Source organism: Ranitomeya variabilis, chromosome 7 (genome assembly GCF_051348905.1).
Source record: "Ranitomeya variabilis isolate aRanVar5 chromosome 7, aRanVar5.hap1, whole genome shotgun sequence".
In the NCBI taxonomy this organism is placed as follows: domain Eukaryota; kingdom Metazoa; phylum Chordata; class Amphibia; order Anura; family Dendrobatidae; genus Ranitomeya; species Ranitomeya variabilis.
The window spans coordinates 59,599,069-59,612,600 of record NC_135238.1 but is presented as its reverse complement, the minus strand read 5'-3'; the positions used below and the strand labels follow the sequence as shown (position 1 = coordinate 59,612,600).

The 13,532-nt window shown below is 52.2% G+C and overlaps 1 protein-coding gene across 2 annotated transcripts in view; it reads right to left on the bottom strand.

The window, feature by feature from the left end:
- ERCC4 (ERCC excision repair 4, endonuclease catalytic subunit) overlaps positions 1-12,505 on the bottom strand; it is a 56,666-nt gene extending 44,161 nt beyond the window's left edge. Inside the window, exons 1-2 of one of the 2 annotated variants that reach the window (XM_077275167.1) lie at positions 12,046-12,505; positions 1,094-1,274 (exon numbers count right to left, since the gene is read on the bottom strand). In XM_077275167.1, coding sequence (XP_077131282.1) covers positions 1,094-1,274; positions 12,046-12,219 — 355 coding nt within the window. In that variant the 5' untranslated portion in view covers positions 12,220-12,505. The remainder of the gene's footprint in view (positions 1-1,093; positions 1,275-12,045) is intronic. The other variant, XM_077275166.1, reaches the window with a different exon arrangement.
- Positions 12,506-13,532: the final 1,027 nt, after the last annotated feature.

Here is a 13,532-nt window from a genome sequence, read left to right as displayed (position 1 = left end):
AGAATCGGATGCCACATTTATTCTCCAGGGTTTGAAGTAATCTCTGGATAGAGAGGGGCGATCAGAACAGTATTATCAAGATAGTTAGCCCCAATTGGCATATCAAGTGTTGTAGAATAAGTTAGAGCCATAAGACCTTTCTGGCAGGTAGCTGGCTATTCTGCCCGACTCAGAAGGGGACTATCCTGCTTCATTTAACCTCACATCAGCAGATCAGCTCTTTCTCTCCCGGTCTACTCCGTTGATGGGACATCACTGCTGACGTCATGCAGATTGAGACAGACAGACTCTGTTCAGTTAAGCAGCAGGGAGACGACTGTCAATCAGCATGACATCGGCAGTGACGGCCCTGTTGACATGGCAGAAGAGAAGAGGCTTCTCTGTCGACATGATGTCAGTGGCAGCAGGAGAATCACCAGCAGTGGCCGGATGTAAACACTGAACAGTTACATTGTGGGGCAGGTAAGAGCTGATCACCAGCACCCAACAGCGGCCGCTACACAATGAATGGAGCTGTGCAGTATCCGGCCACTGCCAGCGCTAATAACAGATCACATGCTTGGAGAACCTCTTCTCCTGGGCTTCAAATCAAAATATAATGAGAAATGATACTGCTTCTACAGAGCTTAGGAGGCCAGTAAGATAACGTACTAATATATGGCAGCTACATTTTGTACCCTGTGAAGCTCCAAGGTCCTGATACAATTCCAGCCCCATTACCTCCTACATTTATAGTCCTGTTAGTAAAATGGTCTAAGGCAGTGGTTCCTATTCTATATACCACCATGACAGCCCGGAAATCATTTCTTTCCAAAGTTCAGACTCAAGACCCCTGGTGGAGTGTGGGCCGAGCATTCCATAATTCTTCACCTTATTCCCTGGCTGAGATGAGGAACAGATAAAGACAAAGGTGTTTTCTACTGCACTCTGTGAGAAGGATTTCATGATATAGTAATTGCTTTGCCTTTCCTCTTCACGCCAGACTGACAGCAGTGATGCTCCTAATGTAAGTGATTAATGCTCCTAATGTAAGTGATTAATGCTCCTTATGTAAGGGATGATGGCTCTTCCCGTCAAGTGCTGAGGAACTTACCAGTTATCAGGTTGGCAGGAATCCGATCAGTGAGGAAATCAACCACAAGGATGCGACTAGTGACGAACAGCACTCCCCCCTGTGTGTAGACGTCATAGCGTTCATTACTGCCAACCTCATTGGTGATAATACGAGGCAAATGGGCGACTCCTTCAGATCTCATCTGCTCAATCAGATACTCCTGAAATGACAAAGCAGCACACGTTATATAGAAAATGACAAAGAGAGAGGCCATAAGCGGTGGCCATACACGGATACCAAGATTGTGTGCAGCTTCTAGTGATGGGCGAACGTGCTCAGATAACGTATTGAACGCAGTGAGTCCGCACGGTTCAGTGAACATGTGCTGTGTCCAAAGCGCTAATACATCCAAATCGTCTGCCGATACAGCCGCAGGGACGTAAACATATTATTCGAGCATGCCGTAGACATTCGGATAACACCCGGCCATGCTCGCTGATCACTCGCAGCTTCAATTTTACACTACCATAGCATAAAAATGTATTGGTATCTACACGGCCAAATGAAGACGTGTCTGTCTTGCGGGATCAGTTTTAGTTTTCAATAGCGCCATTCACCTTAACACGCAATGTACTGGAAAACGAGAAAATAAAATTCCAAGTGCGATGAAACTGTGCAAAAAAATAAATAAATAAAAATTATGCAATGTTTTTATTTTTTTACGAATAGGACGATAAACGAGTCTAGTTTTGTTTGTTTTTTAAATTTAGGTAGCGATAAAAAATGGGAAAATTGTAAAAAAAATAAATAAATTACGGTAGCTTGTGTCACTATTTTCCAACTCGTATAACTTTTTTGTTTCTGTGGGAGTATTTGTTTTTTGCACTCTGACCTGACGTTTCTATTGATATCGCTTTGGGGTAGATACGATGTTTTGATCGATTCTTGTTGCATTTTTTTTTATGGCATTTCTGTATCTTAAAAACGCAATTCTGGCTGGTTTAGGTCACTCTTTATGCCGTTTCTGTAAAAGTCCAGTGTATCAAAATATTTAACTGATTACCGGTAACTAAATCAATTGAGTTATTATCTTTTATAATTTGATAGACTGGACTTTTACAGACACGTACATACCAAATGTTTTTTACTTCACTATATATACACTCACTGGCCACTTTATTAGGTACACCTGTCCAACTTCTTGTTAACACTTAATTTCTAATCAGCCAATCACATGGCGGCAACTCAGTGCATTTAGGCATGTAGACATGGTCAAGACAATCTCCTGCAGTTCAAACCGAGCATCAGTATGGGGAAGAAAGGTGATTTGAGTGCCTTTGAACGTGGCATGGTTGTTGGTGCCAGAAGGGCTGGTCTGAGTATTTCAGAAACTGCTGATCTACTGGGATTTTCACGCACAACCATCTCTAGGGTTTACAGAGAATGGTCCGAAAAAGAAAAAAAATCCAGTGAGCGGCAGTTCTGTGGGCGGAAATGCCTTGTTGATTCCAGAGGTCAGAGGAGAATGGGCAGACTGGTTCGAGCTGATAGAAAGGCAACAGTGACTCAAATCGCCACCCGTTACAACCAAGGTAGGCCTAAGAGCATCTCTGAATGCACAGTGCGTCGAACTTTGAGGCAGATGGGCTACAGCAGCAGAAGACCACACCGGGTACCACTCCTTTCAGCTAAGAACAGGAAACTGAGGCTACAATTTGTACAAGCTCATCGAAATTGGACAGTAGAAGATTGGAAAAACGTTGCTTGGTCTGATGAGTCTCGATTTCTGCTGCGACATTTGGATGGTAGGGTCAGAATTTGGCGTAAACAACATGAAAGCATGGATCCATCCTGCCTTGTATGGAGCATCTTTGGGATGTGCAGCCGACAAATCTGCGGCAACTGTGTGATGCCATCATGTCAATATGGACCAAAATCTCTGAGGATTGCTTCCAGCACCTTGTTGAATCTATGCCACGAAGAATTGAGGCAGTTCTGAAGGCAAAAGGGGGTCCAACCTGTTACTAGCATGGTGTACCTAATAAAGTGGCCGGTGAGTGTGTATATATATATATATATATATATATATATATATATATATATATATATATATATATATATATATATACACACACACATATATACATATATACACACACGCACATATATATATACGCAGCGCAAATAGTAGATTTAATCCATCTAGCTAGAGTCGCTTTTGAGGCTTTTTTGCCTCTATTTTTCCCCGACATCTGTATAAAGAGATTTGGATCAATTCTCCAGCCATCTGTAAGTTTCAAATACTGCAAAACTGTTCTCTTAACATCCAGGGAATGGAGAGAACGTTCTTTTTCATTGTTAAAGTTCTGACTGGTTTGCTAATGGATAGTCATAAAAGGCACTTAACGCTGAGATTTGTACCTTTAGCGTACTAGGCCTCAAGCCCATATCAAAGCCTGTTTGGAGGAAATTTAAGATTTGAGAGATATCTGGTTCTTGTAGAACGGATATTGAAGTATTGGTATGAGTACAAAATTTCTTCCAAATTTTTTGGTATATAGCAGAGGTTACCGGCTTTCTGCTTTTCTTCATGGTTGAGATAACCGAGTCCGACAGTCCTTTTGATCTCAAGATTTCCCTCTCAAGATCCATGCTGAGAGTTGTAGCATCTTTAGATTTTGATGGACCAGCGGTCCCTGCGTCAGAAGATCCCGCCTCAGCGGTAGTAGCACTGGGTCTTCTATCGCCATCCACTTCAGCAGAGGAAACCAGCTCCTCTTGGGCCAATATGGCACTATTAGGATCACTACCGCTGGACTTTCCTGAATTTTTCTCAGAACTCTGGGAATTAGAGCTAGGGGAGGGAACGCGTATGCAAGTTCCATGTCCCAATGTTGAGCCAAGGCATCTATGCCAGTTGGATTGTCTCCTGGATTTAATGAGAAAAATTCTTTTGTTTTTGTATTGTCCTTTGTGGCAAATAAATCTACCTGCGGAGTGCCCCATTGTTGGATTAGCTGAGCAAAGACTTCTCCGTTTAGAGACCACTCTGTCGGTTGCAATTTCTCTCTGCTGAGAAAATCCGCTATTTGGTTTTGTGAGCCTTTTAGATGAACTGCTGTGATGGACTTCACAGTATCTTCTGCCCAGGAGAATATTGTCTCTGTTAGCGCTTGAAGTGGACGGTGCCTCGGTCCTCCTTGATGTAGGAGAAAGGCTACCGTGGTCGAGTTGTCTGAGAAGACTCGGATATGGTGTCCCTGCACCTCGTGTTGGCACCCCTTTAGTGCTTCCCAGACCGCTCTGAGTTCTCTGTAATTGGTGGAACTGTCGGGTACCAATGGTGGCCATGTCCCCTGAAGGTATCGTCCTTCCATGTGGGCTCCCCAGCCCTTTGAGCTTGCATCGGTCGTTATGTTTACGCATGGAGATATATTCCATGGTTTTCCTCTTTTGAGGTTTTTTATATCGATCCACCATGAGAGGGATTGTTTTACTTCGCTGGATAACCGCATCCTGTTGTCTAAGGAGTCTTCCTTTCCATTCCATACCGAAAGAATTTCCTTTTGGAGCGTTCTGGAGCGAAACTGACTCCACTGTACGCTAGGAATGAACGAGGTCATCAGTCCTAGGATCCTCATGGCTTTCCTGATGGAAATGTATTTCCGTTTTTTTATCGTTTGAAATTCTTTTTTGATTGACCGTTGTTTTTGGTCTGGTAGGAAGGAGCATTCCAGCTCGGAATTTAGAAGTACACCCAGAAATATTTTGTGTGTCTCTGGTTCGAGACTCGACTTTTTTAAATTTATTACCCACCCCAGATGTTTCAGGAGTGACATGGTAACTCTTAAGGATTCTTCCATCTGTTGGGATGAATTTGCTACCAGCAACAGATCGTCCAGGTAGGGTGCAATGAGAATTTCTTTTTCCCTCAAGTGGGCCATGATCTCTGTCATGAGCTTTGTGAATATTCTTGGGGCAGAGGAGAGACCGAAAGGTAGACATTGAAACTGGAAACGCAGAATCCCCCTGCGACTTCTTATTGCAAATCTGAGGAATTTTTGATGTGATGGGTGGATGGGAACATGATAGTACGCATGTTTGAGGTCTAGCGTGCACATTACCGAATTCTTTTTTATTAACGGTACGATTGACTTGAGAGATTCCATCTTGAAGCGTTTGTACGCCACCCATTTGTTTAATGGTTTTAGGTTTATTATTGTGCGGTATTCTCCGCTCGGTTTTTTTATGGAGAACAGACTGGAGTAATGCCCCTGGAAATGCTGATGATGGGGTACCGGTATTATGACGTGTAACTCTAAGAGTTCCTGTATGTCCGTTAGCAGTCTTTGATGTACTGCTGATGACTCCGTCTGTGTCAAACAGAATCTCTTGGGGGGTAGATGAGTAAACTCTATCTTGTACCCCTGTGCCACTGTCTGCAGAATCCACTGATTCTGAGTAATGTTCTGCCATCCCTCCAGGAAGTATTGTAGTCTTCCTCCTATATTGTTGGCGTCATTGTTTGCTGGGTCCTGATGACTGGTCTCGAAAGGAACCTCTTCCTCTGCCCCCTTTAGGGTAGCTCCATCTGCCGGACTTCCCTTTTCCTCTGTAGTCCTGTCTTGGGTGAGAGCGAGTTCTACGAAAAAATTGTGTCTTCTTTGGCTTCTCTTCAGGGAAGCCTTTTTTCTTATCGGACGCCTTTTCGAGTAGCTCGTCAAGAACTGCACCGAACACGTGAGATCCTGAAAATGGAATCGAACACAGCTTGTTTTTGGATTGGGTATCTCCCGACCATGATCTCAGCCATAAGGCTCTTCTTGCTGCGTTTGACAGTGCATTGTTCCTGGCAGCAAAACGCACCGATTCCGCGGAAGCGTCCGCCATAAAATCAGTCGCCATTTTCAGCACTGAAAGAGATTTTAGGATCTCTTCTCTTGGGGTTCTGTCTGTAATATGACTCTCCAACTCGTCTACCCAAAGACTCATAGATCTTGCAACAGAGGTAGCCGCTATGTTCGTTTTCATAATGGCGGCCGATGACTCCCAGGCTTTTTTGAGAAGATCTTCTGACCTCTTATCCATCGGATCCTTTAATCCTGATGAGTCCTCGAAGGGGATAGCCGTTTTCTTTGTGACCTTAGCCACAGGAATATCAATCTTTGGAACTGATTCCCCGATTTTAGTTTCTTCTGGATCGAAGGGAAGACGGTACTTGAAGTCTCTCGGGACTACTAGTTTTTTTCCCACGTCTTCCCACTCTTCCATTATCATTGCTGTAATGTGGTTATTGACCGGAAAAACTCTTTCTGCGAGTTCTTAGGCCTCCGAACATCTCGTCTTGAACCGATAGTGGTTCAGACGAGTCCTCTATCTTCATGGTGCTTCTAACTGCTTTGAGCAGTATGTCCGTATTTTCGGATGAAAACCGGTATCTCTTCCGTTCTTCTGGTGATACCGCCGACGGACCCTGTTCCTCTGAGCCTGGATCGGAATACCCCGAGACCTCTCCTTCCTCGGAACTTAGGTCCATGTCCCATCTGGGCCTTTTAGGTCGTGGAGACCGTGGAGACTGGGGTGGCACCATTGTAGACACCGTAGCTTGGACTTCGTCTCGAATCATGGTCTTTATATCATCTAGTAACGAAGCCTGTTCATCTTTTAGAAGTTTAGCGATGCATTTTTCGCATAACTTCTTTTTATAGCCGTCTGGGAGCTTGACGGAGCATAACGGACATCTGATGGTCCTTTTCTTTACCGCCGGCCTTTCAGGGATGTCCTTATCCTGTAAATGTAAGGGAGACCCCTGTAGCTACGGATCTAAGGTAATGTAATGTCTCCCATACCACGTACTACTCACATGGTCCATGGGCAGCTCTAAGGATTGGACGACTGGACGACTAGCACCTTCCATTTTACTGAGTCAAGTGTGCTGTCAGTTGTCTGTCATTAAGTAGTCAGTCTTACCCTGCTTCAAGACATCTGATTCGTCCTCCTTCCGAGCTCAGCTGCCGGCTTCCACGGTAATTCCAGGTGCCCCGCTGTACTGCGCATGCGTCCTCCGGAACGCACGCCGACCAGCCTGGGACCTGGATTCTGGCGCACCATCCGGCCGCCATTCTGTTCCGGTCACTGCTTTCCCTCACAGGCTTTCCGGCGTATCCGGAAATGCTTGGGCGCCGCCGACCCCAGGAATCCGGCCACGCCCCTGGAAGTCGTCACTGACCGGGCGCTGGACCGGAAGTCCGGGGAACGACGCCAGCCGCACGTGGAGCCTGAGGGAGCGCCGGACACCGCAGCCGCAGTCTCAGAGCCCCTTTGTGAGGGGGTGAGACAGGCCCTGGGAGCACACAGCTCAACCTCGTTGCGGAGGTACCTCCGTCGGTCTCCAGCAACTTCTGAGAAGTCTTCTCCGCAAGACTCTCGCGGCCAGAGCCCCCTAACAGGAGGATGGGACCGCAGTCAGGAGCGTCTGCTCCAAGACCTGACTCCGATATCAGGTAAATCTTCTGGAGAACTCTCTCCTGCGTCTGTCCCTGATAGGGACAGGAAAAACACTGAAGGGTGGAGGTGGGGAGGGGCTATTTAACCTCTTCTGTGTTCCTGTCCCTATCAAGGATATGAAGAGCAACCTCCTTGTGGTGCTGTCATGAGGGACGACCTGGAAACAGGGAACACAAGCCCTCACATGGTCACATCGACAAAATAATAAAGATACAAGTCTCAAAATCTGACAATTCCACCCAAAGTCCTTAATATATTTTCAGCACCACTCCAGCATTTTGTTTTTTTATTTCACCACTGGAGTGGTGCTTAAAATAAAAAAGGCCCCTGCTCGCTGCCTGATACTCGCCTTCTGGTGTTTTCATCTGTTTTTGCCGCCGTTCCGTCTCCTGCAGTTTGTGACCTGCTGGTTTCACCAGTGTTTCATTTAGCACACTGGAAGTCACTAATCAATGTAAGTCTATGAGATCCTGGTTCTGGCTCTCATACACTTACAATGAGAGCTTGTGACGCAACTTCTGACTTCCGGCCACTCAGAAGCTGCGCTCACAAGATTTTACTGCATGATTGACACTGAAAAATGGTGAAGACGTCGGAGGGTGAGTATACGACGTGGAGCAGGAGGCTTACATTTAAAGCACCACTCCAGCGGTTAAAAAAAACCCGCTGGAGTGATGCTGTAAAGAGAGTTTGTCACACCACGGCACCGACGCCGGGTGCGACAACCACGGCACCGACGCCGGGTGCGACAACCACGGCACCGACGCCGGGTGCGACAACCACGGCACCGACGCCGGGTGCGACAACCACCGCACTGAAGTAGTAAAATTTATACTGCAGGCATCATTTTTATGAGTTATGTCAGCTTCATAAGTAGTTTTAATTAGGTTTTTTTTTGTTGGGGAGGTTGAGGGGGGTGTTGAGACTTCCTTTAAGAAAAAAAAAAATGATATAAGTTTGGGATCACTGTAGTCACACCGACCCGATGAGTCGCATCACCAGGTCATTTTTACAGCACAAAATACCGTAACAACAAAAACCTAAAACCAATTGTGGAATTGAATTTTACTTCCCCATCATACTCCACCTGGACTTTTTTCTTATTTTACAGTAAGGTAAAAACAATGGTGCCATTCAAAACCAAACCTCATCCTTGCCAAAAAAAAGACTCCTAAAACTCTTCATACGTCTATGTGGATGGAAAAATAAAAATGGCACGGCTCTTGGAAGAGAAAAAACGAAAGCAAAGAAATTTAAAACAATGGCTGTGTCCTTAAAGGATCACGGCGGGTGTCAGAAGGCAGCGATGCAGCAGACGAGCAGCGCCCTCCTGTCCGGACCCGTCTAGTGATGTGCGAAGAGCGGTTGCACCACTGCCCCGTTACCTCCTCCGCCCCGTCACCTCCTCAGTCACCTCCTGCGCCCCGTTACCTCCTCCGCCCCGTCACCACCTCCTTCACGTCACCTCCTCCACGTCACCTCCTCCGTCACCTCCTGAGCCCCGTTACCTCCTGCGCCCCGTCACCTCCTCCGCCACCTCCTGCGCCCCGTCACCTCCTCCGCCACCTCCTGCGCCCCGTCACCTTCTCCGCCACCTCCTGCGCCCCGTCACCTCCTCCGCCACCTCCTGCGCCCCGTCACCTCCTCCGCCACCTCCTGCGCCCTGTCACCTCCTGCGTCACCTCCTGCGCCCCGTCACCTCCTCCGTCACCTCCTGCGCCCCGTTACCTCCTCCGTCACCTCCTGCGTCCCGTCACCTCCTCCTTCACCTCCTGCGCCCCGTTACCTCCTCCGTCACCTCCTGCGCCCCGTCACCTCCTCCGTCACCTCCTGCCTCCCGTTACCTCCTCCGTCACCTCCTGCATCCCATCACCTCCGCCCCGTTACCTCCTGCACCCCGTTACCTCCTCCGTCACCTCCTGCGCCCCGTTACCTCCTCCGTCACCTCCTGCGTCCCGTCACCTCCTCCTTCACCTCCTGCGCCCCGTCACCTTCTCCGCCACCTCCTGCGCCCCGTCACCTCCTCCGCCACCTCCTGCGCCCCGTCACCTCCTCCGCCACCTCCTGCGCCCTGTCACCTCCTGCGTCACCTCCTGCGCCCCGTCACCTCCTCCGTCACCTCCTGCGCCCCGTTACCTCCTCCGTCACCTCCTGCGCCCCGTTACCTCCTCCGTCACCTCCTGCGCCCTGTTACCTCCTCCGTCACCTCCTGCGCCCCATCACCTCCTCCGTCACCTCCTGCGCCCCGTTACCTCCTCCGTCACCTCCTGCGCCGTTACCTCCTCCGTCACCTCCTGCGCCCCGTTACCTCCTGCGCCCCGTTACCTCCTCCGTCACCTCCTGCGCCCCGTTACCTCCTCCGTCACCTCCTGCGCCCCGTTACCTCCTCCGTCACCTCCTGCGCCCCATCACCTCCTCCATCACCTCCTGCGTCCCGTTACCTCCTCCGTCACCTCCTGCGCCCCGTTACCTCCTCCGTCACCTCCTGCGCCCCGTTACCTCCTCCGTCACCTCCTGCGCCCCATCACCTCCTCCGTCACCTCCTGCGTCCCGTCACCTCCTGCGCCGTTACCTCCTCCGTCACCTCCTGCGCCCCGTTACCTCCTGCGCCCCGTTACCTCCTCCGTCACCTCCTGCGCCCCGTTACCTCCTCCGTCACCTCCTGCGCCCCGTTACCTCCTCCGTCACCTCCTGCGCCCCATCACCTCCTCCATCACCTCCTGCGTCCCGTTACCTCCTCCGTCACCTCCTGCGCCCCGTTACCTCCTCCGTCACCTCCTGCGCCCCGTTACCTCCTCCGTCACCTCCTGCGCCCCGTTACCTCCTCCGTCACCTCCTGCGCCCCGTTACCTCCTCCGTCACCTCCTGCGCCCCATCACCTCCTCCGTCACCTCCTGCGTCCCGTCACCTCCTGCGCCCCGTTACCTCCTCCGTCACCTCCTGCGCCCCGTTACCTCTTCCGTCACCTCCTGCGCCCCATCACCTCCTGCGTCCCATCACCTCCTCCGTCACCTCCTGCGCCCCGTTACCTCCTCCGTCACCTCCTGCGCCCCGTTACCTCTTCCGTCACCTCCTGCGCCCCATCACCTCCTCCATCACCTCCTGCGTCCCATCACCTCCTCCATCACCTCCTGCGTCCCATCACCTCCTCCGTCACCTCCTGCGCCCCGTTACCTCTTCCGTCACCTCCTGCGCCCCATCACCTCCTCCATCACCTCCTGCGTCCCATCACCTCCTCCGTCACCTCCTGCGCCCCGTTACCTCCTCCGTCACCTCCTGCGCCCCATCACCTCCTCCATCACCTCCTGCGTCCCATCACCTCCTCCATCACCTCCTGCGCCCCGTTACCTCTTCCGTCACCTCCTGCGCCCCATCACCTCCTCCATCACCTCCTGCGTCCCATTACCTCCTCCATCACCTCCTGCGCCCCGTTACCTCCTCCGTCACCTCCTGCGCCCCGTTACCTCTTCCGTCACCTCCTGCGCCCCATCACCTCCTCCATCACCTCCTGCGTCCCATCACCTCCTCCATCACCTCCTGCGTCCCATCACCTCCTCCGTCACCTCCTGCGCCCCGTTACCTCTTCCGTCACCTCCTGCGCCCCATCACCTCCTCCATCACCTCCTGCGTCCCATCACCTCCTCCATCACCTCCTGCGTCCCATCACCTCCTCCATCACCTCCTGCGTCCCATCACCTCCTCCATCACCTCCTGCGCCCCATCACCTCCTCCATCACCTCCTGCGCCCCATCACCTCCTCCATCACCTCCTGCGTCCCATCACCTCCTCCATCACCTCCTGCGTCCCATCACCTCCTCCGTCACCTCCTGCGCCCCGTTACCTCTTCCGTCACCTCCTGCGCCCCATCACCTCCTCCATCACCTCCTGCGTCCCATCACCTCCTCCATCACCTCCTGCGTCCCATCACCTCCTCCATCACCTCCTGCGCCCCGTTACCTCTTCCGTCACCTCCTGCGCCCCATCACCTCCTCCGTCACCTCCTGCGCCCCGTTACCTCCTCCGTCACCTCCTGCGCCCCATCACCTCCTCCATCACCTCCTGCGTCCCATCACCTCCTCCATCACCTCCTGCGTCCCATCACCTCCTCCGTCACCTCCTGCGCCCCGTTACCTCTTCCGTCACCTCCTGCGCCCCATCACCTCCTCCATCACCTCCTGCGTCCCATCACCTCCTCCATCACCTCCTGCGTCCCATCACCTCCTCCATCACCTCCTGCGCCCCGTTACCTCTTCCGTCACCTCCTGCGCCCCATCACCTCCTCCGTCACCTCCTGCGCCCCGTTACCTCCTCCGTCACCTCCTGCGCCACATCACCTCCTGCGTCCCATCACCTCCTCCATCACCTCCTGCGCCCCGTTACCTCCTCCGCCACCTCCTGCGCCCCGTTACCTCCTCCGCCACCTCCTGCGCCCAGTTACCTCCTCCGCCACCTCCTGCGCCCCGTCACCTCCTGCACCCTGTTACCTCCTCCGCGGTCCCCGTATTCAGCACCAGCACCAGGTTCCCCGGGTCACAATAAAGCCGCAGGAAGTTCTGCAGGATCCGGTCAATGCCCAGGCCACGGGCAGCGATGACCAGTCCGTCCTCGTGGAACAGGTCCAGGAAGATCTGATTCTCATATTCCAGGAGGGGAGCCATGATCGATCCCGACTACGGCAGCTGAAGCCTCGGTCCAACAGAAGGCTCCTCACAGGGCAGCACTTGGTGTCAGCACAGGTGGGTGCCAGAGTGCAGCATCTGCTCCTGTGCGGCTGCGCGGATCATGGAGCTTTCCTGACAGTGAATAGTGAGGAAACCTGACACTGTACGAGCCGGCAGGCCGGCGAAAGCCACTTCCGGGTTGTGGGACTCCCGGCACGCACTGCGGCATCCCACAATCCTTCGCGGCCAACCCTTCAGGCAGACTGCAAGTCCTTGCTGTGAGACCATACAAGCAGTGACCGTGGAGAGACTAGGCATTGTGGGCAGTCCCGTCGATTGACTGCGCATGCGTCACATGCACGCGCGGCAGTCGCGTCCGCACGGCCGCGCGCATCTGCCGCATGCGCAGTAGCTAGGGCTACTGCGCGCCGCCCGAGGCTGCACGGCCGCGTGCACCTGGCGCATGCGCAGTAGCTAGGGCTACTGCGCGCCGCCCGAGAGTGCAATAGCAGGCGGGGCAGGCGGGCGGGGTGCTCTCACAGAGAAACACGCCCCGACCCCCTTCTCCCGCCTTCTCGTTTTGGCGGCATGCCAAGGCAGCGGACGTCTGCTACCGGTATTAACCCTTTAGGGGGGGTGCCCACAGTGATACCCGTATTAACCCTTTAGGAGGGTGCCCACAGTGATACCCGTATTGACCCTTTAGGGGGGTGCCCACAGTGATGCCGGTATTAACCCTTTAGGGGGGTGCCCACAGTGATACCGATATTAACCCTTTAGGGGGGTGCCTACAGTGATACCCGTATTAACCCTTTAGGGGGGTGCCCACAGCTATGCCGGTATTAACCCTTTAGGGGGGTGCCCACAGTGATACCGGTATTAACCCTTTAGGAGGGTGCCCACAGTGATACCGGTATTAACCCTTTAGGGGGGTGCCCACAGTGATACCGGTATTAACCCTTTAGGAGGGTGCCCACAGTGATACCGGTATTAACCCTTTAGGGGGGTGCCCACAGTGATACCCGTATTAACCCTTTAGGGGGGGTGCCCACAGTGATACCCGTATTAACCCTTTAGGAGGGTGCCCACAGTGATACCCGTATTAACCCTTTAGGAGGGTGCCCACAGTGATACCCGTATTGACCCTTTTGGGGGGATAGGTTGCGGGGGGGCTCAGAGGGGGGAGAGGGCGCGGGGGACTGTGTATGGATAGATAGGGGGTCCCTTATGGCGGGGGCCCGTGTATGGATGGATAGGGGGTCCCTTATGGCGAGGGCCCGTGTATGTATGGATAGGGGGTCCCTTATGGC